At 40.0% G+C, this 25,249-nt stretch overlaps 1 protein-coding gene across 4 annotated transcripts in view; it reads left to right on the top strand.

Moving 5' to 3' along the window:
- Positions 1 to 25,249, top strand: part of NHS (NHS actin remodeling regulator) — a 322,109-nt gene that overhangs the window by 280,489 nt on the left and 16,371 nt on the right. For 2 of the 4 annotated variants that reach the window (XM_081126602.1, XM_081126604.1), the window contains exons 2-4: positions 2,420 to 2,572; positions 7,971 to 8,104; positions 23,462 to 23,524. In XM_081126602.1, the coding sequence (XP_080982728.1) occupies positions 2,420 to 2,572; positions 7,971 to 8,104; positions 23,462 to 23,524 (350 nt within the window). The remainder of the gene's footprint in view (positions 1 to 2,419; positions 2,573 to 7,970; positions 8,105 to 23,461; positions 23,525 to 25,249) is intronic. The other 2 variants (XM_081126603.1, XM_081126605.1) reach the window with 1 other exon arrangement.

Here is a 25,249-nt window from a genome sequence, read left to right as displayed (position 1 = left end):
AGGGCAAGAATCTTGGTGACTATCCTAGAATTCTGCCTACCACAGAGGGATCCTTGGATGTATCCAAATAAGCAGAGGAGAAATCTTCTTGCTTCTCTTTGTATCATATTTATGAGAACAAACATTACTGGGAGTACTAAGTCTCCTATATTGCATGGCTTAGCCATGGGGAAATTGTTAAACAGGGAAAAAAAGGGGTCAGGGTGAACCTGAAGATATGGGACAACCTTGCAATGGTAGTGGTGCAGCGAGCTTATGAATGAGTGGATTCAACTTTCGCTGGACTGTTACTTTGGAAAAGGAATAGATTTTTTAAAGAAGGAAAATGGGATAGTTTTCCCTGGAAAAGCTCCATTATTAGTGCCTGCCTGTCTGCCTCTGGTGGACACATAATACTAGTTAATGCTCTATAACCAAAGGACAAAACTGAAAGCAAAGTCATTACAGAGTTTTCCTTCTCTTCCCTAAGAGATAAACACTATTGTGACCACTGATGAGTGAAATGTTCACCTATTAATACGTGGCAGAAATCCATTATACCTTCTCAGCAGATAACGAAAAAGACTTTGGACAGGGAAGAGGTAAGGATTCCTAGCCCTGAAGGCTGTCATTGTGAGAGCTGGTTCTTCCCAGGAACCATGACCTGGCTGCCCATGCTGGAACTCACCAATTAGTCTTTGTATCTGCAGATCCACAGTCCTGAGCAGTTTAGCAGCCCAGAAACTCAGAGCTGACTTGCCCAGTAGGCACAGTAAGAATGTGTTTAGGGCATCTTTGGAAATATGTCTTTGTTTCTATTGGTGCTCCTTGTGGGTATGATGCATTATTCTAGAAAAACACACTACTAATGACTGCATTAGGACACAAAAGCAAAACAAAAAAGTAACTGCCATAAATATAGTACTTGGGGAGGGCTTCATTATCAAATGGCTGCATTTTCCCCAGTTTTCTTTTCCCCTTCTGCAAAACAGGAGAAAATGCAGCCTTTTGATAATGACCCCCCCCCCCCCGCCCCAAGTACTGTATTTATGGCAGTTATTTTTTGCTTTTGTGTTCTAATGCAGTCATTAGTAGTGTGTTTGGGGCGTAGGAATACATATTTGGACAGAATGCCCCCAAATCACACACCAGGAAAAAGAGGGAAAGAAGTGGAAAGGCAATGAGACTGGGAGGAACTGGTGAGCCCAGGATGGGGGTCTAGTCTAGATAGTAGGTCTGGAGGTTAAGGCAGACTGGGCCAGTGCCCATCATTCCTGAGGCTGGAAAGCTGTCCAGGTGCTCAAGAGTTCCTTTGTGCAATAATTTCCACGTCAGAATCCTCCTGTTTAGGAACAGCTCCTTCCATAAGAATTTGTCTTCAATTCATGCGTGATCTCCATCCTAGGCTCAGTGTGTACATGAAGATGACATAGTGGGTTAATTGCTGTGCTTTGGGGAATGAGGCCTCCATCTCTGATCTCTTGGATGAGTTGCAAGGACTGTGCTCTCCTCCTTACCAGCACCAGCACTGTCTGTGGTTTCCCTCCCTTAACACCCATTACCCATGTAATGGGATCTTTAATGCTTGTGTTCTCCCCTGGGTGAAACTAGGGAAACTGAGCAATGCTTTGAAACATGGCAGGCAATGAGGTTGGTGGGCGGAAGGCAGGATAAGGTTAAATAGTGAGGGTTAGGAGCCAAGGGTCACAGGAGACAGAAAGCCAGGCAAGCAAGGGGCAAATTCAGGTGAGTGTCAGGAGCCGGTGTGTAGAACTATTGTTCTGAGGCCCTGCCGCCAGAAGACTGGAGCTGGGGCAATTATTTGGACTCATCGCTGAGGCTTTTCTCTGCTTTCTTGGAAGGCAGGACCCACCCCCAAGCATGGCTGGCTGAGGGCTTGTCCAGGTTGATCAGTGGCTGTCAGAGTACAAAGTGAAGGTGTGAGGAGGAAGTTAGCTGGTTGGTGTCCTGGGGTCTCCCATCCCTTGGATGGTGGGGGAAAAGGTTGTCCCTCTCTGTATCGTAAACTTCAAACCTTTCTTCAGCCTTGAGTGAGTTCCCAATGTGAATGCAGCAGTCCGGACTTCCACTCCACCCAGTCTCTGCTCCTGTTCCCCTCCCTACCCCAGAATCTGCTAAATGCACAGTTTAAAGCTACTGATGGCCCGGCCGGGTGTGGCTCAGCCATTGAGCATCGACCTAGGATCCAGGAGATTGAGGTTCGATTCCCGGTCAGGGCACAGGCCCGGGTTGTGGGCTCGATCCCCAGTCGGGGACGTGCAGGAGGCGGCCGATCAATGACTCTCTCATCATTGATGTTTCTATATCTCTCTCTCTCCCTCTCCCTCTCCCTTCTTCTCTCTGAAATCAATAAAGATATATTTTTAAAAAAAATAAAGCTACTGATGTATAATGCCCCATTTCCCTCTTTGTCTTGCAGCCGTCTCCAACCTGGACATCGAGAGCAAGCTGAGTGTGTACTACCGCGCACCGTGGCACCAGCAGAGAAACATCTTCCTCCCTGCCACGAGGCCACCCTGCGTGGAGGAACTGCACCGCCACGCCAGACAAAGCCTGCAAGCCCTGCGCAGAGGTGACTGATCCTGGGCTTGGGGCTTTTTGGGGAGAGAACTCAGCTAGTGTCCTTTCAGGAGTTGTTCTCTATCCCATTAAATGTTCCAACACCTCCCCTTGTTATAGCAAGTACTTTGAAACACTCAATTTTCTACCCTGAAATGAATTCATGGATAATATAACCTACCTATACACATAATTAACAGTAACATTATGGTCTAAATATGGTAATAAGTAGAATTTAAGGGGAAAACATATTTATTATAATAATAATATTTGCAATGTGCAAATGCCTGGGCATGACTGCACTAGAAGACATAACGAAGTAGTCAGATGTTTGCACTTATCAAAGTAGGTTTGAATTAAGTAAATACAATCAGAACCATTCTGAACAAAATGTATAGGGAAACGAAGGGGTCGAAGGGCAGGAGGATACACCATAAAAACTGGTGCACTCAGAGTATATTAAACATGAGCAAAAAACTACCCTTGGATTATAACTAAAAGGTTTGATTCAGAAATAGGTTCTAGGCTTTTCCCTTACAAGAAATTCTGGTGGGATATTTGTGGGAGTTGGGACATTGTTACATTGTTCAGGACTGTCCTGTATGTTGCAGGATGGCTGTCATCCTTGGCTCCTGTTCAATCACCGAATAGCCAGACCTCTCCCAGAGGGCTCTTCTGTTCCTGTTGAGAACCAGTGATCTGGTCCATTCCACAGTGGAGCATGTGGAGGCAGGCCTAGAGATGTCAGGAAACTTGCTCAGAGCCACACATAGCAGGTTAGGTACAGTGCCAGGACCCAGACCTGGGCTTCCAAACCCCCAGCGAGAGCTCTTTCCCTCTTCACTATACACTGTGTTCTAGGGAAATAATTAAATATTTATATTTCTGTTTCTCTCACAGTCCTTAGAAAGCCCGAGATAGGCACATAGCAGGCAGGGTAGAAGATACAGCCCTTTCTTACATTGGTTACTTTTCACTACCTTAAAACCATTCTAATTAAGACAAGGAAATTAAAAACTGGCATCATCCTCTTAGCTCCCCCTAAATTGGGTATCAGAAGTTGACATGCCAGCTTTTTTGGCCTTTAGATTTTTGCTATGGGACAGATGGTGTCTGTACATTCAGTGTATTTGTTCCAAATTCCCTATGCTCCTTTAAGAAATTTTATCTTGCAAAAGTATTAATATTTGAATAAAATATTTTAATGTTACGATCAGAATGAGGAAAAAAATGGACAAATGTTATTTTCAGCTTATTTTGCTTATTTTTTCCATATGTGTATGACTTCTCCCTTTTCTCCAATCCATAGTCTTTTCCCCCTTTAATGAAAGAGCTAACCTACTGATATCCCTAACACAATTGTTTCTAAAAATTCCCCTTGGGTATTAGTAGCAGGTACTGTGACACTTACAATGAAGAGTGATGATCAGTATCCTCTAGAAGTATCTCTGGCATTCTTATTATTCACTTTGATATTATACATGGCCTAAAAGGTCTTCTTTACCAAATTTTTAGTGCAAGGCACCTTCTGGAAATCTTCCTTAATACTCTCACCATTCCTTTGCAGCTTGGATTAGGCACCCTCCCCATAACATCCCCATAACATCATGGCACTTATAAGCTTATATTATAACTAAATGCCTATGGGCCTATCTTCCACTGTTAATCCATGAGCAACTCAAGGGCAAGGATATTTTATTATTTTTATTCCAAGCACTTAGCATGAACGTGGGATATAATAGATTCTCAATGAATGTTTGTGCAACTGAATGAAATTCTGCAGAAAACTGGTTGAGTATTGAGGGCACAAAATGATGACAGAGGAACATGATCATTCTCACTGAATACTTTCTCTGATCTCATCATTAGAGAGCTTGAGGAACATTAACCCTTTAGCCATAATTATTTTTATCCTTTTATTATTATTCATAAGTCATCTTTGATTCAATTTTTCCAGATTCAACCAGATAACATTAAGCTGCTCGTAGCTATCACATTTCACTGTGTTGTCAGGTTTGGACTTAATGGCAGAACTGAGGAACAGCAAGTGCCAATATCAGTTTTCTGTGAACTTCCTCCTAGGGGCTGAGAGAGGGATGTGAGGGCTCCTGGGGTTTGGAAGGAAGACCCTAGAGCTGCATCTTGCCTCCACAGACTGGCTGGCTTTGTGGTTGTTTCAATAGCAAATCTTGGGTGTAGTGGTTTTAATAGCACTGCGGAGAGCCATAAACAGAAATTATAGGCATCATAGAATTAAAAACATGCAATGTAGAATTAAAATTAGAAAGTGACTTTTTTTTTTTAACCTTGTCCAAGAAACACGGTAATTTAGCAGTGAGATAATCAGAATAGTACTTCTGCCATCTGGTGGCCATGACTAATTCTGACCTACCAGACAAGGGCCTTGCTCAGCAAATGCCGCAGTGAGCTTCCCTGTAGGTTATCTATTTGGACAGCTGGAATATCCTAGCTTCCACCAGGAGGGAGTGCATAATGAAGCTATAAGGAGGTAGCTGGTGCACTGAGATCAGAACCTAGAAATTGGCTCCCTTCAAGATCTGTTCAATAGCAACCCCCTCAACAAAGTCTATTTAGGGCCAGGCATTGTGCTAAACCTGGGATTCAGAGAGCAATTAATGTATGGTCCCAGCCCACAAGGAATTCCTGATCTAGTGAGGAAGATGACAAGCAGATAATTTCAACACAGTGATATGGGGGCTCAGAGGAAAGGCACCAATCATGCCACGGAGCTTCAGGGAAGGCTCCCCAGAAGAAGTTGCACCTTAATGGATTTCAGGTTATTTAGAATCTGATTCCTCTTTTCCTTCTTTTTCTTAACAGTTCTTTATACTCAGAGCCAATAATGGCTTTAAGTGATGCAGTTGTTTATGTTTGTAAGATAGGGAGAGATTACTAGATGGCTATAAAGAGATATTTATATTTTATATTTCCTTTCCTTTCAAGTTTCAGGGCTAGGGTCTAAGTTCCATTTGCCTAAGGTAATAAGAACCAAGAGTTGACTGTAGTTTCAGGCTCTAGTAGACAAATGTTCTCCCCACTCGACTACCAGAAAAAAAGCATTATTAGGGAGCCATTAATCTAGCCTGCCTACTCCCAGCCTATGGTGAATGAGATATATTTAAGAAAGTGTAGGAGGGAAGCAATTGAATGGGAAATTGAGTCGATGTCTCCCTCCAGACTCCTCCTGTCCTTCCACCTTCTCCTAACCACTGACACCTGTATTCTACTCTTCGTTATGAATTTAAGACTGTCAAAGCTTTTCCGTGCACTGCTCATTTAGTAAAAAGCCCACTACTGTTTCCTTGCAGAGAAAAATGAGGGTGGTACTGGAAGAAGACATTTATCTAAAAAATGTAGTTAGTTCTGTTTCCTGATAATCATTGGCTGTGAAGGCAGTTTAGCAAAGACTGCCTTTGCTAAAGTGATGAAGACTTTTTTCTGTTTGCAAATAGGAGTCAACATTTGTCTAAAGAACCCCAAGCAAAGGAAGATGGGGAACACTACCATGTTTTCCTGCCACAGACAAAGTTGGCAGTTTAGGCAGGGAGGCCCACAGATAGTCAAATCAGACATGGAAAGAAACCTGAAAGCTCGAGAGTGCTCTGGTCTGTTTAGAGTGTAGCACACTGACTACAGCAAAGAAGAAATGGGGCTGGCATCAGCAAGGCCAGTGGAAACGGGCAACAGGACCTAGAGAATGACCTGTCAGTCAGTGAAAAAGATAAGGATATGGATAGGGTCTGATGTTAAAAGTCTAGATTGTGGCAAAAAGCATTAATTCATTCTTCCTTTCAGTCACTCAACAAACATTTATTGAGACCACACTACATCTCAGCCTAAATAAAATAAAATATAGTCTCTGTCTTCCTTCTATCAATCCAATGATAGAGATGAAATGAGCACTGAGCACTATCCGGCCTTTGGAGAAAGGGCTTCCTTCTGACATCACCTGAGAGGGTCAGTGTAGTTAGTTCTGTTTCCTAACATGGGTAAAAAAGTAAGTAGTGTCTTATGAGCTGTCAAATATTCTATATTTTATTATCAGTATTCAAAGAATTAGAATGTGATAAAATACAATTATAATCAAATACTCAAACCCAAGCAGTCTTGCTCTGATGAGTGAGCAAGTGTGTTAGGGTCTTACAGTGCCTGTAGGTCAAGTAGTGGTGAAGAGCAGGTTCCTAGCGCCAAGTGTGTACCACTGATAGCTTGGCAGTGACTTAGTCTCCCTGAGCCTGTTTAGGCATCTGCAGAAGAGGGACGGTGTCAGTGCCTACTGTTGAGATGCACGTAAGAGCTTTAGCAAAGTGTCTTTCGCACGTGGCAATTGCTCAGTAAATATTGGGCATTATAGTTATTACTATTGACATGCTGAGTAATAGCAATTTTAAATAATAGAAGGGCAGGTTAAGAAATCTGCTGCACAAATTCATACCTTCGTCATGATGGAGTCATGAGATTTCAGGTACTGGGCATGAGTATAGGCTAGTTTTTGGTAGGTGGGATGCCTTTGGTGTGGCCAGTGTGTTGGGCTGGGTGTGCTTTGGGGCTTTCTGAAACACCCAGAAATCTAAATTGTGCTCTTAGTGTCTCAGTGATTCTTGCTATGAAGTTAGCACCACTTCATCCCACATATGGAAATTTCTTGGCTTTTCCCAGTGGTAGCTTTATTTCTAAATCAAACAACAAACAACTGTTGTCATTGAGATTCCTCTACTTTTTCTAGGAACCCAGGATTTTAAAGCCCTCTGAGTGTTGTGAGTGACAGGGCTCAGATAGCTGCAATTGTGTGCTGGTGACAGGCTCTCTAAACAAACAAACAAAAAAGTAATAAAGTAAAACAAAAGCTCTGTTATATGGCTCTTGCCAATGTCTGTGATGTAAAATACTCACACCATGGCCTATTTCAAGCTACCAACAGTTAAAAAGTAGCTTGCAAAATTCCTGAACACATAGCACCCAGCACCCCTGAGCCTGTATGAGCTGGTCCAGCACCTTCTGGACGGCTGTGAGCATTTGTCCCTGGCGCTCCCTTGGTAGCTCTGGCATGTCTGTGCCAGCACATCTTCCACCATTGTTCTGGATTTCTTTTTTTGCTTATATTGTTTTGAAATTAGGCACATTAAGAAATACATTGCTTTTTCCAAACTCAAGAGTGAGCCATCTTGTACAAAGATTATGAGATGGACCCACCGAAGTGTAGGTGTCTAACTATATTAATATGAAGTGAAAGTTTAGTTCGGAACCATTCTGAAAATCTTATTTGGTATACAAATGAACTAGGTTAGAAAAACTCACCTTTCTTCAGCCCTTTGTTCATTCTCTCATTGGGACAAGAGAAGTTGAAAATGCCAAGTATGTTTATGAATTACTGCTTTTTCTGCCCCCAGAACATCGGAGCCGGAGCGATCGCCGGGAGCAGAGAGCTGCTGCCCCCCTTTCTGTAGCTGCTCCTCCACTGCCGGCCTACCCCCCAGCTCACAGCCAGAGGAGGCGCGAAGTCAAGGACCGTCACTTCTTAACGGTGAGCTTTGTGGCCAGCTGGCAGCCTGTCCTTGCTCATCAGGAATCACCAGTAGGTCTTGGGAGTCAGTTTCCCTCCTAGTGAAGGAGGCTGGGCTGCCTGAGAGAGCAAACCGTGGGCATTTGAAAACAACTTAATTTTCCCCCTTTCATTCCTGAAAGGAATGCCTCATTTTTGGCATAGAGTAAGGATACAGAATCATATTTTTTCAGTTAACTGGTTGCACAATGCAGTAAAGCAATAAGAGTTAAGTAATCTAAAAATAAGAAAAATTTTACTTCAAATCCTTCTTCACACAAGCTGAAAGATTTAAGGCAGGTTACTTACCTTCTTTGTCATCAGTTCCCTTGTTTGTAATATGAGGATATTAATAGTACCTAGCTTATAGTGTTTGAGGATTAAATGAGATAAGGCATGGAAAAAACTTAGCACAGTGCCTGGCACAGAGTAAGACCTCAACAAACGTTAACTACTACAACCACCACTATTATTCCTAGTCAAATGAGAGTTTGGCTAACTCAGTGGGGTGAGCTGGGAAAGAACTTAAATGACGTGGAAATTTTCCATTTGAACACAGTTCATCTCATCATTTTATGCTTCCCCATTCCATAAGGGAGGCTAGTTCTTCAGAGCAACCAATTACCCGAGTGATGTCATTACCGATGGTGATTTCAGCCTTGCCTGTGTGGCTGTGGCTGTAACTCCTTGGCCCAAACCCCAAGTTTGGATCACAGATGATGAATCTGAGCCCAGCTCAGAACATCTGCAATCACCTGCAAACTATCCGCAGCCACTGCAAACATCATTACCTCAAATGTGCCTTCTGGGGCCTCAGTGGGGACAACTTTGTGCCTCTGAGTAGCGCATCATTGACATGAGAGGCTATGGTTTCTGTGACCAAATCAGCCCATACTGTCTGCACAGATGGCTGGACCCCTGCTCTCTTGTCATTCTACTTTGAGACCCAAATCTAAAGAAGTTACAAGAGTGTGGTTACACAGTGAGGTTTTTATTTGAATTAAGTTTTTGTGTGTGACTATAAACTCTGCACCCTATGGCTTTTACAATATACAAAATAGATGCAAATTATTTGGGTCCCATGATGGGAAATGTCCAAATGAACAGACTTCATCTGAATGAGTCTACATGATATAGCATATCCAGATAAAACAGTGAGTGATATTGGACAATACATAGTTATTTTTCCTACTTGTGGCTGGACAGTAACCTTCATGTCCTTCAGGCTCATTGAGTGCCTACTGAGTCCCATGTCACACTCACTACAGTTCTACCCAGGAGTAAGAAAAGAAGGTAAGAGCCTCTTAGAGCTTTCTAGGTCTTTATATAGAGCAGTTACACATACTAGTGATTTGTCATAGAATCCCCTGCTCAACAAAAGTTCATATTAAGCTCAAATCTGCTTGCTGAAGCATTTGCTTTTAATGAGGTATTTTCAGCATAAAATGCTAAAAATATTTTTCCCATTTATTATATGTTTTGTGGCTCATTAAGTTGGTTTTCTTGAGGGGGAGAGGTGGGAAGGAAGAATGTTGAGCATTTATACAAATGACATAAAAATATTACCTTTAGTCATATTCTGCATAATTTTTAATAATATCTAAATACCAAAGTAAGACTATAGGAAAAGGCTTAAAATATTGAATAGCAATGAAGGTATTTACCCAACAAACATCAATAAGAGTGTTGATCATACTTAAGTGAACTCCAAAAAGTTTACCTATCTCAAATGAGAATACTTAGTATTTAAGTAAGTTGGGGAAATTTAAACTGTTTCATTTGTTCAATTGAATTTGGGTCACCAGGTTCACTGGAAGATTTTCCGTTCAAGTTATACCCCTCAGACCTGGAGCTGACTCAGAATAGAACATGGTTCTATGCAATCAGCTTACAGGACTATATATTGCTGTAATAGAAAAAGCTGCAAGTATAAGGACAGGAAATTTGCAGCCAAATTGCTAGATAGACATATTCTCAGATAGCGAATTGCTTGATAGGCCTTTTCTTAGACAGAAAGTTTCCTTGCAACTGTGAGACTTTAGGTTAGCCATTTTTTCTTCCTTTAAAAGAGCATTCGTAATGAGATTCTGATACACAATCTTCCACAGCTCTGCAAACTTATACTGTACTTTGGTCATTAATGTCATGGACTGTGAAGCCAAACTGCCTGGATTTAATACCAGCTCTACCGTTTACTAGCTGTGTGACCCTAGCAAGTGAATCATTTCAGTATCTCAGGGATAACGTAGATAGTACCTCATAAGTTTGGAATGAGAATGTGTTAATACATGTAAACAGTACCTGACACATAATAAGCACTCAATATGTATTGGACATCATCATTGTTATTATTATTAGCCAGTCGAATCTCTGGAGTACCATTTTGTGTGTTCTTACACAGCTCAGGTCTGCTGGGTGCAGTTTCTGCATTCACCTAAAGTTTCTCATGCATGAAATCCTGCATAAGCAAACTCGAAATTCACATTAAGCTTAAATTTTCCTCTAAGATATCAATCACATTGGAACAAATTCACTTTTTCAAAATGAGCAATATAGCAAACTGACAGTATAGGGAAGATAAACCATAAACTAATGAGATTAGTTTACCCACAGGGTGAGTGGGTGGGAATGGGATAGAAAGAATGGAGGATGGGAAGGAGGTGGCAGAGTCAAGGGAGAGTGACTCTTCTCTAAATATGTTTTTTGGGTAGCTCTAACTCTTAGAACCCAGCTAATATTTCACATACCCCTCTTTAATAAATAAATAAATAAATAACATCAACCAGAATGTGGGGAGAACCCCAATTGAAAAACAAACAGTAACAAATAAACATAACTATATTACAAATGAATATAACCACAAGGAAGGAAGTGGGGGGGAAATAGCTAACTTAAGTAACTTTGGAAAGAATATTTTTGTTGTTTTGACACAAATATTTATTGATGGGTTGATGAATACAATTTTAACTAGAACAATAAGCCACAAATGTGGATTAAAACAGTTTGCTATAACTCCAAAAGAGGAAAAGCCATAACTTAGGAACTTTAAATATTCAAGTCAAAGAACCTCTAAGTTACCAAATAGATAAGTATCAGATAATTTTTCCCTTTTATACAATTCCTACATTATATCATTTGATCACAAAGCCAGAATGATACTTCATACAGAAGTCCTCATTCCTTTATACTTGAGCCATCCCACCTGGCTACTCCTCTGTTCCCCACTCCCTTCCTTTGCCTTTGCAGTGGTGTTCTTTAGATATTGTCTTCATAAATAATTGTGCACACATCTTCTTTCCCGATCAAGGAAGCCAGCAAGCAAGGAATGAGTGAGAGAATGGCAGCCACAGGCAGATATATGAATGAATAGACTTAGACGTTAGGATGGCAACAGCCCGATTCAATGAGGTCTAAACTAAACTGACTGGCAGAGAAGCTGCTCTGGCTTGCTGAAAGGTCTGTAATGCCACCTCGGGTTGTGCCACCACCCATAGACCCTGTGTTTCTAAGAGATTAGCAGTGGTCTACACAGTGAGGTAGGAATCCAATATAACCAGGCAACTAATGTCACAATACAGCCAATGTTTTGGACCTCTACTGGGAGCTGACCATGGCTTCCAGCATAATCATTTGCTAAAACCTTCAGAACACAATCTTTAAATCTCTTGGACAGTATAAGTTAGGCACCTCCGTAATTCTAACCTTTCAACTTGGACATGTGAAGTAAAAAACATCCAAGGGCATGCAACACTGAGGCATAAACCATGCTGCAGAGGTGGGAGTATAGGAGGCCCAGCTTCCTTGTTCAAAAAGCCATGAGAAGGTCCCCAAGCGTATTGTCTGAGCATCCGTTCTGCTAGTGACAGTGCCCCAAAGCTGAGCAAACCTGCAGAGGTTTTCTGAAGAGTCGACACTTCACTAACAAGAGTAGCCATATAGGTACTCTAGGTATAGAGAATCAGAGGCCAGAGGTCAAGGGACCTGGGCAAGCCACCTAGAAGACTTGGCTCGACACCTCTCACCTTTCAAGAAGAACATCTCCATCCAGCAGCCCTTTGACTACAGGAGACCAAAGAGATGGTTACATTCTTCTGAGAGAAGTGCTGGTTCTCAAAAAGCTCCTGGGACATTCACCCACTGTTCCCCTGTGCAATCCTAAGGCAGGCACTTCCAATAGATTACAGCACTCTTTCCCATATAGTCCTCACAGCTGGATTAGAGTTGGCACTTGAACTGAAACATCTATTGCTGCATTCAGCCTGCAGTCACATCCATGAGGACCCTTGAAGTCTAAGTCCCTGCTTAGATTCTGATGTCTAGATGTACAGGCATGGTGTCACCTTTCTTCACATATGGTAAGAGACTCCAGCAATCTCACCAAATGTCCCTTTCCAAGCCTCACAAGTGATCAAGGGGTAGAATGTCTAATGGTCTCCGTGGTATTGGAGGAAGATGTTTGACCTGAGATGGAGCCCTATGGCAACAGTTGATGAGGTTCCAGAGGAACACTGAGGCCTAAATCCTTGTCATCAGAATTGACAGTTAACTCATTACAATGCATTGTGTCCACAATTATATTCCAGCGTCTGACTTGGTCAAAGTAGCTGGGAAAGAATATCAGGGAGTCCTTGTCATTTCATAGCCTGATACTAGTTTTCCTACTTACCACACTGTGGGCCTCCAGGAATTTTAAAATAAAAGGCTGTCAAACCATACTTTTCTTCTTATCAAGGAGGTGCATTTGGAGGACAAGGGACATTCCAACAGCCTTCTTGGGAAGTAAATGGAGGAAATCACTCAAACTAGGACCCACATCTCCTTGGTCATATTCTACAGCTCTAAACAATGACTATGTTTACTCTTCCGTTTTATATCAAGAAGAAAAAAATTGGTCTTATGAGAAAACAGCTTCTTAGAAAAACTGAACTAGCTTAAAGAAGAATCAGAAGAGTGAGAATGGACTTCTGAATTAGGAAAGATTAAAGACAAGAGCTGGCAGAAGGAGTATTTTAATAGTCCTTGACCTACCCTGGGATGAAGACCTCACCCCCATCCCCAGCTCTGTCTTAGTCTTACTCAGCCCCTCCCCTCCCCTTTCTCTACAGGTCCACATTTAGAGATTTTTGATATTCTTTTGGTTTATAAGGGCTGGGACTCAGAAACACGGACAAAGTCTTTACTGTAAAAGAATTATACACACCACTGTATCCTAGACAGGTCTTGTTTTGCTTTTATAAACTATCTTCATAGTTTTGCAAGCTCTCTCAGAAGTATTCCATTGATTTATGACCTCTCTTAAAATGGTTGTGTCCATCCAGTCTCTCTTGCTTAAGCTTAGGTGTTTCCTTTTGTCTCATCTAGTTTGCTCCTTTAAACCAGTTGAGAAGAATTCTAACCTTGGTAGAACCTTTGACATACAAATTCTTCTCTAATCCCAGGCCTTCAACTGCTTCCTTTTGCCTGAAGAAGTAAGTTCAAATCCTACTCCGTACCCTCTGGACAATCTGGTTCTAACACCTTCCCAGATGGATTTCCCACAAATGCTTTGCACAGACCCTAGACCACAGCCAAACCAAACTGTACATACTCATCTAGAAAATATCCTGCACTCTCAAAACAATATCTCCACTTTGAATGCCCTCTCTCCCATTGTGGCTTCTTATTTATTCTTTCATTTTGAAAAAATTAACTGGGCACCTGCTATTAATAAGTACTAAAGGGATACAAAATGAGTGGGGCATAATCTCTGTCATCCAAGGAAATTATATGGTACCGACTATAAGGTGTTAATACTTAACTGGTGCGTGGTGTTAGAATGGGGTTGGATGTTAGGATTAAACTTCGTGGTAAAGGTAGCATTTGAGAAGGCCTTAGATGGGGTAGAATTTTGATGCGAATCCTGGGAGGAAAAAGATTAAAGGCTGAGGAAACCATGAGAGCAAGCACACAGAGGCAGGAGAAAGTGCAGTGCGCATATATGAATTCAGATACTTTGTTTTGGCAGCAATGCTTCAGTAGACCAGATCTTGAAGGATCTTGAATGTCAATCTAAAAAGTCTGAATTTATTCCTTGGGCATAGGATATTATTGGAGGGTTTTGAGCATGGAAGTAACATGATCAGGAAGAGCAGTGCTTTATGAAGATACCAGGCCATGCGTGTATAAGGTTAATTTCCTCAATTTCTACAGGCTTTTTCTTGGTATAGTAGGGAGAGGAGAACCTGACATTAGTTTCAAATATAAGATTACAGGAATGGTGATGCCTATCACACTCTCCATTTAACTTACCTGTGTGGTCTTTGCAGAAGGTAGCTGGATCTTGGAGACTGGCTGTAAATAGCTTGTGACTTTCATTGCAGCTGATGTTTCAATGCGGTATTTTTCTTGGAACAAATCAGCACAGCACCAAGCATGTGCTATTGAGCCCAACAAATACTTTTTCCCTCTATACCCATTTTCAAGGGTCACCAGAAACACATTGCTTTTGAGACTGTGTCAGCCCTCCTGCTCTTTGCCATGAGCTGCAGAGATCATTATCACCTCAGCACCCCATGGAACATCACACTGCTTCATATTTTCCTCACTGGACTGAGAAACCAGAAATAACAAGTACTTTAGATGCCTCAGATACAAGCAAACCAGCGGTGAAATCCTGGTACCATGTATTTTATCAGTCAGGGTCCAGTCAGGAAAATAGAAACCGCACCAGTTATTTTAAAAGAAATAATTCAATATAAGGGAGGTATTATAAGATTGGCACAGAAAATGGAAAACTGAGGTGACACAGAGATAGTAACTACAGAAAGCAGTTGACACTCCTAGGGAAAACCTAACAGAAAGCAGCTGGTGAGAAAGAAATGATGTTTGCAGAGTCCCTGCATAAAAAAGCAGAATGGAAGAACAGATTTGGAGCTGACAGACAGCTTAATAGCCAGCACAATAGCTAATGAAAGCATTAGCCAGTGAGTCTGGTTTATAGTAAATATTCTGAGAAATAAAAAAAATTTCTTTTGCAAATTTTAGTTTTGGAATTCTTTCTTTTTAAAACATTAGCCTGGCTGTGGAGCAGCCTATAAAATGACTTGTCTGTACACGTCATTACAGAATATTCTCAGGTTGACATTCTCTTGCTTGCCTGAAACATTTAATTCATTGTTCAAAGTATAAGACAAGGGAATACTACTCACAATAAAAAGGAACGAATTACTTACTGATACACACAAATTGGGTGGATCTCAAAGGCATTATGCTGAATGCAAGAAGCCAGTCTCAAAAGGTATGATTCCATTTATATGACACTTTCAAAAACACAAAACCACAGTGATGGAGAACAGATTAGTGGGTGCCAGGGGCTAGGAGTGGGAGGAGACTTTGACTATAAAGGGATAGTGTGAGGGCCTTTTTTGGGGTAATGGCAATGTTCTGAATGCTGATTGTGGTAGGGTTACATGAGTCTACGTGATAACATTCACATAGCTGTACTCAAAAAGTGTCAATTCAAAAAAGGAAAAAAAGAAAACAGGGAAAAAGTAAACACAGAATGTGCAATGTGCATGGCTTGTGTGTGAGAAGGTTTAACCTTTTTTTTTTTTTTTCCTTTAATATGCTGTGGTAAGGTCAAGTATGACCCTACCAAGCTTTTGCCACATCTGGCCTGAGTTGTGACTTTTTGTCACTTGGAGTGAGACCAAATGTGAAATATCTCTTCAGTTTCCACACACCCTCGGAGCCTCCCCCGAGGGCAAAGCATAGAGGGTGAGGGAGGAGCTCTCCCTGAATCTCTAGGCTGTTCTGGGGCTCATGCTGCCAGCTCCTGTGATTTGGACAGGTGTATTTATGCCGTTTGCAGCAGTTCAAAGCCTCCTTCTTCCCTTCTCTGCACTTCAAAGTCTGGCCTGCCTTTTCCCCACTCATGGCTTTTATTTGGTGCTAGCAACCTTTGAGGACTGACATTGAGTGGCCCTTGGCAGTGACCCCACTAATTAGCAAAGCTGGCCACAGGGGATGAATAAGCTACTCATTGGCATCAACATCACAGTGATCATGGTCCAGTGGAACTTGTTTTGTGTTCTTCTTGACAGTCCAGAGAAATTCCTGTGAAAAATGACTGAGTGGCAGCAGGAAGTGTCCTCCTGGCCTCTCTGGAGCCCTCTTTTCCATTCACACAGGGACTACTTTCCACACATGCTTCAAAATACAATTTTGTTATGCTCTGCACATTTATATTGCTTCATTAATAGAAGCCAATTAAACAGTGTTCCTGGACTTTAAAATACATAAAATCATTTTGCATTCCATCACCCTAAGAATTTTTGTTCAGTTCCAGCTGAGATCAAAAGAAGAGAAATATTTTATGTCGTTTAACACACTGTCTTTCAGAAAGCCTCTCTTTGAATGAAAACTGCACCATTGCCATTGCCCTTCAAGCTCTGCTCACTAGGGGGGTTGATCTTATACTCAAAACATCTATTGGCCTACTACAGGATGGAATTCTAAAATGAAGGAGCACTTACTCTTTTGTGTCTGCTTCTTCAGTTCCCCCATACTTTTTTGAGGTAGATGTTGCACATATCAATTGAGTGTTCTTTTTTATTACTGTGTAGTGTTCCATTGTATGAATACAGTAGTTCACAATTTGTTTATCCATTCTGCTGTTGATAGATATTTGAGTTGTTTCTAGTTGCAGGGTTTTTTGTGGGTTTTTTTGTGTGTTTTGTTTTGTTTTAGTTTTTTGGTGGAATTTTTAGGGTTGTCTATATACAATATCATGTCATCTATAAATAATGACAGATTTACTTCCTCCTTTCCAATTTAGATGCCTTTAATTTCTTCTTCTTGTCTGATTGCTGTGGCTAGGACTTCCAGTACTATGCTGAATAAGAGTGGTGAAATTGGACATCCCTATCTTGTTCCTGATCTTAAGGGAAATGCTTTTAGTTTTTCCCCATTGAGTATGATGTTAGCTGTGGGTTTGTTATATATGGCCTTTATTATGTTGAAGTATGTTCCCTCTATTCCCATTTTGCCGAGACTTTTTATCATAAATGGGTGCTGGATTTTGTGAAAAGCTTTTTCTGCATCTATTGATATGATCATGTGATTTCTATGCTTCATTTTGTTTATGTGATGTATCACACTAATTGATTCGTGGATATTGTATCAGTTTGCATCCCAGGAATAAATCCCACTTGGTCATGGTGTATGATCTTTTTAATGTATTGCTGGATTTGGTTTGCTAATATTTTATTTGAGGATTTTGGCATCTGTGTTCATCAGGGATATTGGCCTATAATTTTCTTTCTTTGTAGTGTCTTTATCTAGTTTTGGAATTAGGATAATGCTGGTCTTGTAAAATGAGCTTGGGAGTCTTCCCTCCTCTTGACTTTTTGGGGATAGTTTGAGAAGGATAGGTGTTAGTTCTTCTTTGAATGTCTGGCAAAATTCACCTGTGAAGCCATCCGGTCCAAGACTTTCGTTTGTTGGAAGTTTTTTTAATTACTGCTTCGATTTCATCAGTTGTAATTGGTCTGTTCAGATTTCCTGTTTCTTCTTGATTCAGCATTGGAAGATTTTATGTTTCTAGAAGTTTATCCATTTCTTCCAGATTGTCCAGTTTGTTGGCATATATTTGTTCAAAATATTGCCTTGGAATCCTTTGTATTTCTGTGGTGTCAGTTGTTACTTCTCCTCTTTCATTTCTGATTTTATTTATTTGGAGCCTCTTTTTTTCTTGATGCATCTGGTTAAAGATTTATCACTCTTGTTTATCTTTTCAAAGAACCAGCTCTTGGTTTCGTTGATCTTTTGCACTTTTTTTTTTTTACTCTATTTTGTTTATTTTTGCTCTTGGCTTTATTATTTTCTTTCTTCTACTCACTTTGGGCTTTGTTTGTTTTTCTTTTTCTAATTCCTTTAAGTATAATGTTAGATTGTTTATTTGAGATTTTTTGGTTTGTTTCTTGAGGTAGGCGTATAATGCTATGAATTTCCCTCTTAGGACTGCTTTCACTGTGTCCCATAGGTTTTGGGTGGTTGTGTTCTCATTTTCATTTGTTTCAAGGTATCTTTTGATTTCTTCCTTGATCTAATTGTTAACCCATTCATTGTTTAGTAACATCTTATTTAGTGTCCATGTCTTCGTGTGTTTTTCATTTTTTTCTTGTGATTAATTTCTAGTTTCATACCATTATGATCAGAGAAGATGCCTGCTGTGATTCAGTCTTCTTAAATTTATTGAGACTCATTTTGTGTCCTAACATGGGGTCTATCCTAAATATGTTACACGTGCACTTGAAAAGAATGTATATTCTGCTGTTTTGGGGTGAAATGCTCTGAAGATACCAATTCAATCTATGCAATCTGTGTCATTTAAGGCTGCTGTTTCCTTGTTGATTTTCTCTGTGGAAGAGCTATCCATTGATGTCAATGGGGTGTTAAAATCACCTACTATGACTGTATTTTGTATGTGTGTGTTTTTTCTTTTCCTTTCTTTTTTGCAAAGTACTTCTCTGGAGAATTGAGGATGTTATGGTGGCAATATCTGTCAGGGAAGAGAAAAAGAGGTGTGATTTGGAAATGCATATTTATCAATGATAAAGTCATTTTCTGCAGTCTGAATAGTTATGCATTTTAGTGTTTTAAATAGATATTAATGTATAATGTGGTTAAAAGAAGAACCCAGTAGGCACCTATTCCCAAATAGCTCCCTCCCAGCCTACAACCATTGTCCAGAATTCTGCTTCAGAAATTTATTCCTTTGGGTTTATCACTAGTAGTTCTCAGCACATTAATGTGCGTGCATCTATGGGCTTCTTTCTAGCCTCTCCCTGGCTGGGAATGCAGTGTGAAGGGTTTGGGCACTTGCATTCAGGCCCTTTGGGGAAGTGTGAAGGCCCTGGCTGCCAAAGGATAAACCAGGAAAGGGAAGAAAGACTTGGGACATAGAAAGCATAGGATATACCCTAAACTTTTATTTACCTCATCATTTTCCCCCACAGTTGCTCACTTTGGTAATGTTGCAGTTGAGGAAAAAGGAAAAGGAGAAGCACAGTATGAGTTTAAAAATATTATAAAGCATGTTTGGAAGATAAGAGTACAGTGACAGCTAGTAGGAGACTTTGGGACAGTCTCAAGGGAATAAAAGTGCTGTGTAATTGCAGCAGTAAAAGTAGTAAGTGAAGAAGGTATTGCCAGACTCCTTTAAGCCTTTAGAAGGGCCAAAATACTTCATATTTATGTACAACTCATACAAACACTCCAGTGAAGAAAAATATAAGGCAAACAAGGCCCCTTCCATCTCACAAACAGGTCACAAAATGTGTAGAAATGTGGGGACTTGGTCTAAGGACAAACAAGCCCCAGGATAGAATGAGAATAAGATCTCAGATCGTCTCACCAGGAATCCAGTGTGTCTTGCATTGGCCATCCTCAAACTAAGGTTTTATTCCTGTATTCAAATGTACCACAACATCCATTCTCTAGTAAATATTTTCATGTTTAAGACAGCATGATAGTAATAAATCAGCTCTGAAAGTCAACTACTATAAGTGTCATATAGTATTAGATCACAAACCAAAGCCAATTTTTCAAAGCATTTCCTGCTGGAATACCCACAACATTTTAACAGATGTCTTTTGGAAAGTTTTGAAGCAAAATAAGCCCCAATCAGCATATAAAATAAAACCAAAAAGAAAGTAAAATGTGGAGGGATGATTTTTTTCTTTTGGCAGTAAGAGAAAGGATGGGGAAAATCTTGAGATCTTTGGAGAAATAGCCACAAAAGTGAAGAAATGAACTTTTCTCACACACACCACTAGAAAGATTGGGATTTGGAAAATATTCTTTTATTATTCACCCCAAAAAAATGTCTTTGATTGCTTTTGAGTAGAATCTCTATTATTTCTTGTTCTGAACACCTGTCATAAGTATAACTCTAGCTTTTGTTGAAGCAGATTTATGGGAAGCAAGGGGAAAGATTTGAGAGTATAACTGATTGGCCAGCAGGGACAGAAATAGGGTGAAAGCATCAAAGAAGCATCTTTTGTCAGGGACAAGATGGGCATGACTGGTAGTGGCTGATTCTAAAATGGTGCAACTTAAAGTCTCAAAATCAGTGATTGGAAGGTCAGAATGGAAGCCTGGAAAAGGAAGGAGAAAAGTGTTTTTCATTTTTCTCCAACATTTTATTATGAAAAATTTCAAAAGTACAAGAAAGTCTAAAGAATTGTACAGTGAATGTGCATATATTCATAAGGGAGATATTATTTTTAATTTATTTGTTCCACTGGGGCTGATTTTTACCCTCATCAAAGAAATGCTCTTGAATGAATGAATGAATGAATGAATGAATGAATGAATGAATGGTCTAACAATCTTCCCACACACTTTCTGGGGAAGCCAAGGTTGTTCACTGCTACTGCTGCATGGAGTGGTAATTCCAAAAGCAGGAGACCTTATGGGTCTGCTTCTATAATCTGTTGTTTGGGATGTTTCTTGCTTATGCTGTCTCCTCCTTGCCTTATCTTTGACTTTGCACTGGATGTTGTACTGAAAAATTATATGTGGACATAATTTCATATTATTCCTCTAGAGAAGATTTTTTTTTGCTTATGCCAGGCACATGGGGTGCTAGCAGTACAACAAATATTTATCAAGCATTGCTGATGCAATAGGAATACAGTTATGAACAAGAAATGGTTCTTACCCTTACAAGTCTTACCCTGAATAAGCAATAGGATTTATTTAAATAGAACCTTTAAAGAATAATTTAGTTCATACAAGTTTGATCAGCATGCAGCCTTTCCTAACTTTATCCATCTGTACCCATTAAGGAGTGGCATGCTGGGCCATGAAGAGATGCCCTGAGGTAGCAGTTCTTTTGCAGTTTTATTTCAATGATAATTTAGAAAAAAATTCTATGAACTGATTATTACATTCACCACATAAAATCTAATCAGAAATAATCAGAATGATTTTACTTTCTTTGACCAAACACCCGGGAAAGATGATGCTTTAAAACACTGCACTAAGGCAGTTACTAATTCATGGCAGAAATAAAACCATACCCCTTTTGAATATTATAAATCAAAATACTCTAAATCAATAGACCATCTGCAGGGACTTAAGTGCTTGTGTCTAGGTGGTAGAACCAAAGAACATACTCCTTCCACACCACACACAAGCTCAAGAGTGCCTAATTTCATCCTTCACAAGCTGGAGATTGGAGTGACTATCAAAATAGTGGAGAGACTGATTAGTTGAAAAGGAATATTCTGTGAAGTGTGACCCACAGAGACCTTGACTTAATGATGATGACCCAAACTGAGCAGTCTGAGCTCTCTGGACTTGCTGTCCTTAGTCATTACCAGGTGTTACCTCATGCTTGTTTAATAGGATGGGGGGTTTCTCAAACAGATGAAAAAACCACTTATCCTTCACTCTTAGAAAAATTACTCAACAGGAGAGCTGACTTAGGAGATTTAAGACAAGTTACCAAAGTTAATATATTAATATCATTAGCATGTTTTCTACCCTGCAGTTTCCTGCTGTTTGATTTTTTGAAATCCTTTCATGAGATACCAAAGTCTTTGGTTTTTTTGGCAACAAATTCCTTTACCACATAGGCTTTGCTGTCATGGTCCATTTTTCCTACTTCCATGAGTTTTATCTCTATTTTTTATACCCCAGTGTCTTACTTGAGACCTGCACATCACTATCTGTGACTGATTCTTATGAGATACCCAGCTTAATTGTCTGAACTCAGGCAATATATACCATATCTATCAAAATTATCACTTTCAGTGGGGAAGCCATAGACCCTACAAAATCATTTGTCTTAATATCTGGATCAAAATTAACTGTGCCTGGGGAGATGGCATTTGCTCTGCTTAAAAATTAATGAGCAACCCAGTTAGTTAAAATTTAGAAACTTAGAATAGTATTAAATTTGTAGTGTTCCCCTCAAAAATGCATGTATGCCATAGGCTTAAGAATAATAAGAACCAGCATACGTCAGTACCATGCCACTGATTTAACCAAGAACTGCTTGTGGTTCCCTCTATTTGTTTTCACCTATTTGCACTAAGATGGTAAGTTCTCTTGGATTCTGTGGTGCCTGTTTCCTCCTGAGATCTTGAGTATGACACTTACTTTATTTGGGTTTCCCATCACTGTTAAAAAACAGAGAGCTGGCAAATTCACAAATAATTTATTAGAGCTCTTTCCATGTTGGCATCATGGAAAACTGAAAGGAAAATGAAATATGGCTCCTGACCTCTAGAAATGTGTAACTTAATAAATGAAAAAGACACATCAGGGATAATTCATGTTACATCAAAGTCATGCTACATGGAAAGTACTGTAATAGAAGCCTAATTGAATCCATCACTGACATGGTTTAGAGTTTAAAAGAGTTTTAATGTCTTTCTCAGTAGATACTGAAAAGGGGATTCTGGTTACCAGATTATTCTCCAAAGAAGACTAACTACATAATTTGTGAGTCCCAGTGAAAAATGAAAATGGAGGGCCTCTTATTCAAAAACTAAGAATTTCAAGACAGTGACAGCTGTAAAACAAGTGTGGAGTCCTTCTCAGTGCGGGGTCCTATGTGACTACAGAGGCCACATGCCCAAAAAACTGGCCCTGTCATCAAATACAGTCTATGAATATGAAGAAGAGACAACTTTTGAACAGTCCAGAGGAGGAATTTATACACAGGAAATTTTCTTACAAGTAGTTCATAGGAAAATAAACTCACTCTAAGGAAAGAAAATAATTCAGTCTTTCTCAAATTAGCAAATGGGATTGGGATCGAAGAGATAGAAAGTTAAAATTTGCAAAAACAATTTCACAGATCTTTCACAGCTACAAAGTAGGGATAATAATAATAGTGATAGTAGTAGCTGACACTAACATATAGAGCTTATTATGTGCCAGGACTCTTCTAAGTCTATTATGATATTTATTCATTTAATCCTCAAAACAGGCCTGGAGAGTAGATACTATTAGTCTATCCTACAGACGAGGGAACTGACCTTAGATAAGTTGAGTAATTGCCCTGGTTACAAAGCAAATAAGTGGTAGAACCAACATTTGAACTCGATCTACCTCTAGAATCTGTGCTCTTAACCACTATTTATGCTACTTCTCATGAAATAAAGATGGAGGGAGGGAGGGAGGGAGGGAGGGAGGGAGGGAGGGAGGGAGGGAGGGAGGGAGGGAGAGAAGAGTTATCTCATTAAATTCATTCATTAATATCATAGATTTGTCTTAACCAGGGTATACTGTGTGTTGTGAGCATGTTTTAATTTTTCCTTTTTTTTTTGCATTTCATGTTCATAGTTTAACAGCACCCGTTCGCCCTCCCCCACTGAGTGTTGCCACATGACCCCATGGAGTAGAAAGGTATTGGTTCTGAAAACATTCCATTGCACCCCATCGCACTCTCTCCAGACACTTTCACTTTCTTCTCTTTTAACTTTATGGCAAACTCTGTTGTTTCCAACTAACTCACAGGTATTCTTTTAAATCAATTAAAAGAGTGGGTGTTTTCCTAACTTGAATTAAATAAATATAATTTAGACAGCCATGCCATTCATTGGCTCTTTTTCCCATTTACTTCCCCACACACATACATACCCCTAAATTGCAAATAAGGCTCTGTTCAACATGAGCCTTACCTAACACTGCTCCTGGACTTTGTAGTTCGGAGGAAAGAAATTCCAACTGCCTTGTATTTATTAAAACTGTAAAGGTTCCGCTTCTCAAATCAAAAAAGACAACAGGACAAAAGGATTCTCTGGCAGTCAATTGTCCCTGTCATCATTAAATAAAAAGTGCTTTTGGCTGCTGGTCTGAGCCTGTAGTCAGGTCACTATTCTTTCTTTGTTTCCCAGTCCATTGTTATTCAAGGAAGGAATCGCTACAAAATGTGGCGTCTGGTGGTGGGGGTTTCTCTCCAGCTCTTGTGCTCTCTCCCTCTCTTTCTGTCTCCCTTTTTGCATGCACCAAACTTTTTTTTCATTTTGGAAGTTACCTAGGAAACAAAGTCTTTTGTGCTCCAACTTTATTTGAGCTATTCGCTTCCCTGGGAATCTGCACAAAAGCTGAAGAGAGAAAGAAGGTTGCAATGTTTTTACTAAAACGTTCATGGCGAACACATTTTTCTCAAGGGGGGGAATCATATCCTGTTGAGTGTGTTGGGGGGCTTTGCAGATACCTCTGACAAGGTAAGCAAATGCTGGGGATTAGTTTAAACAACTGGCTCTGGAATCTTCTCTTTAAGGGCATTTAAGAACAGTTCATTTGACAATATGTGAAATCTTCTGAGTCAACAGGGGATAATACTTCCAAATGTGAGGGTGAGAAAAAAATTTAATGGTCCTGACTTTAGGACAGAATATTATTAAAATCTAATGGAATAAGAGGAAAAAATATTTATTTGCTATAAATACCTGCCTTCCTCCAAATTGTGGAAAGAAATAAAACTAGGCTCAGTAGTGGAAACTAGGTTTTTTGATAATCTGAAATCAAAATTGGGATGGACCCTTTTCAATAACCTGAGCTAGGAAACCAACCCTGAAATCAAAGTCAGACAATATTAATATCTATCAAAGGTTTGGATGGAGAATTTTCAGATGTCATATGGAAGTCAAGGCCTTTAACTACACAGCTGGAAGAAAAGTTCAGTAGTGCAAAGCTGAAAGATAATAGACAAGGACTGTTTTACTCTTCCGAATTTGAAAAAGAAACCCACTGAACCCCACCTCCCAGCACCATTTATATTTTTCACTATAGTTGTGGGGGTATTCCTCACTTTTGCTTTTCCATGTGCATACGGTGTTTTTAAAATGTTATCCACAAACTCCACAGTCCGTCATTAAAATTAACTCCTTGTGTTTTAATCTGGCTTCTCGGATCAGGTTGGTATGCCCTTCAGGTGATGTGTTCTGGAATGCCTCCTGACTCCAGGTTTTCTGGCACGTTTTCCGCAATGTTTCATAGGCATCCAAATCACCTTCTCCCTTTGATCCTAGTCATCTTGAGCTTCAAGATTTTCAATAGGAATTTATGGCAAGATGGGTATCCAGAAAGTAGATCTACCTCTCACTGGATCAGAGACTCACATTT

This window comes from Miniopterus schreibersii (assembly GCF_964146895.1).
Source record: "Miniopterus schreibersii genome assembly, chromosome: X".
Classification (NCBI taxonomy): domain Eukaryota; kingdom Metazoa; phylum Chordata; class Mammalia; order Chiroptera; family Miniopteridae; genus Miniopterus; species Miniopterus schreibersii.
The sequence above is the reverse complement of the archived record's forward strand: the minus strand, read 5'-3'. Positions and strand labels throughout refer to the sequence as shown.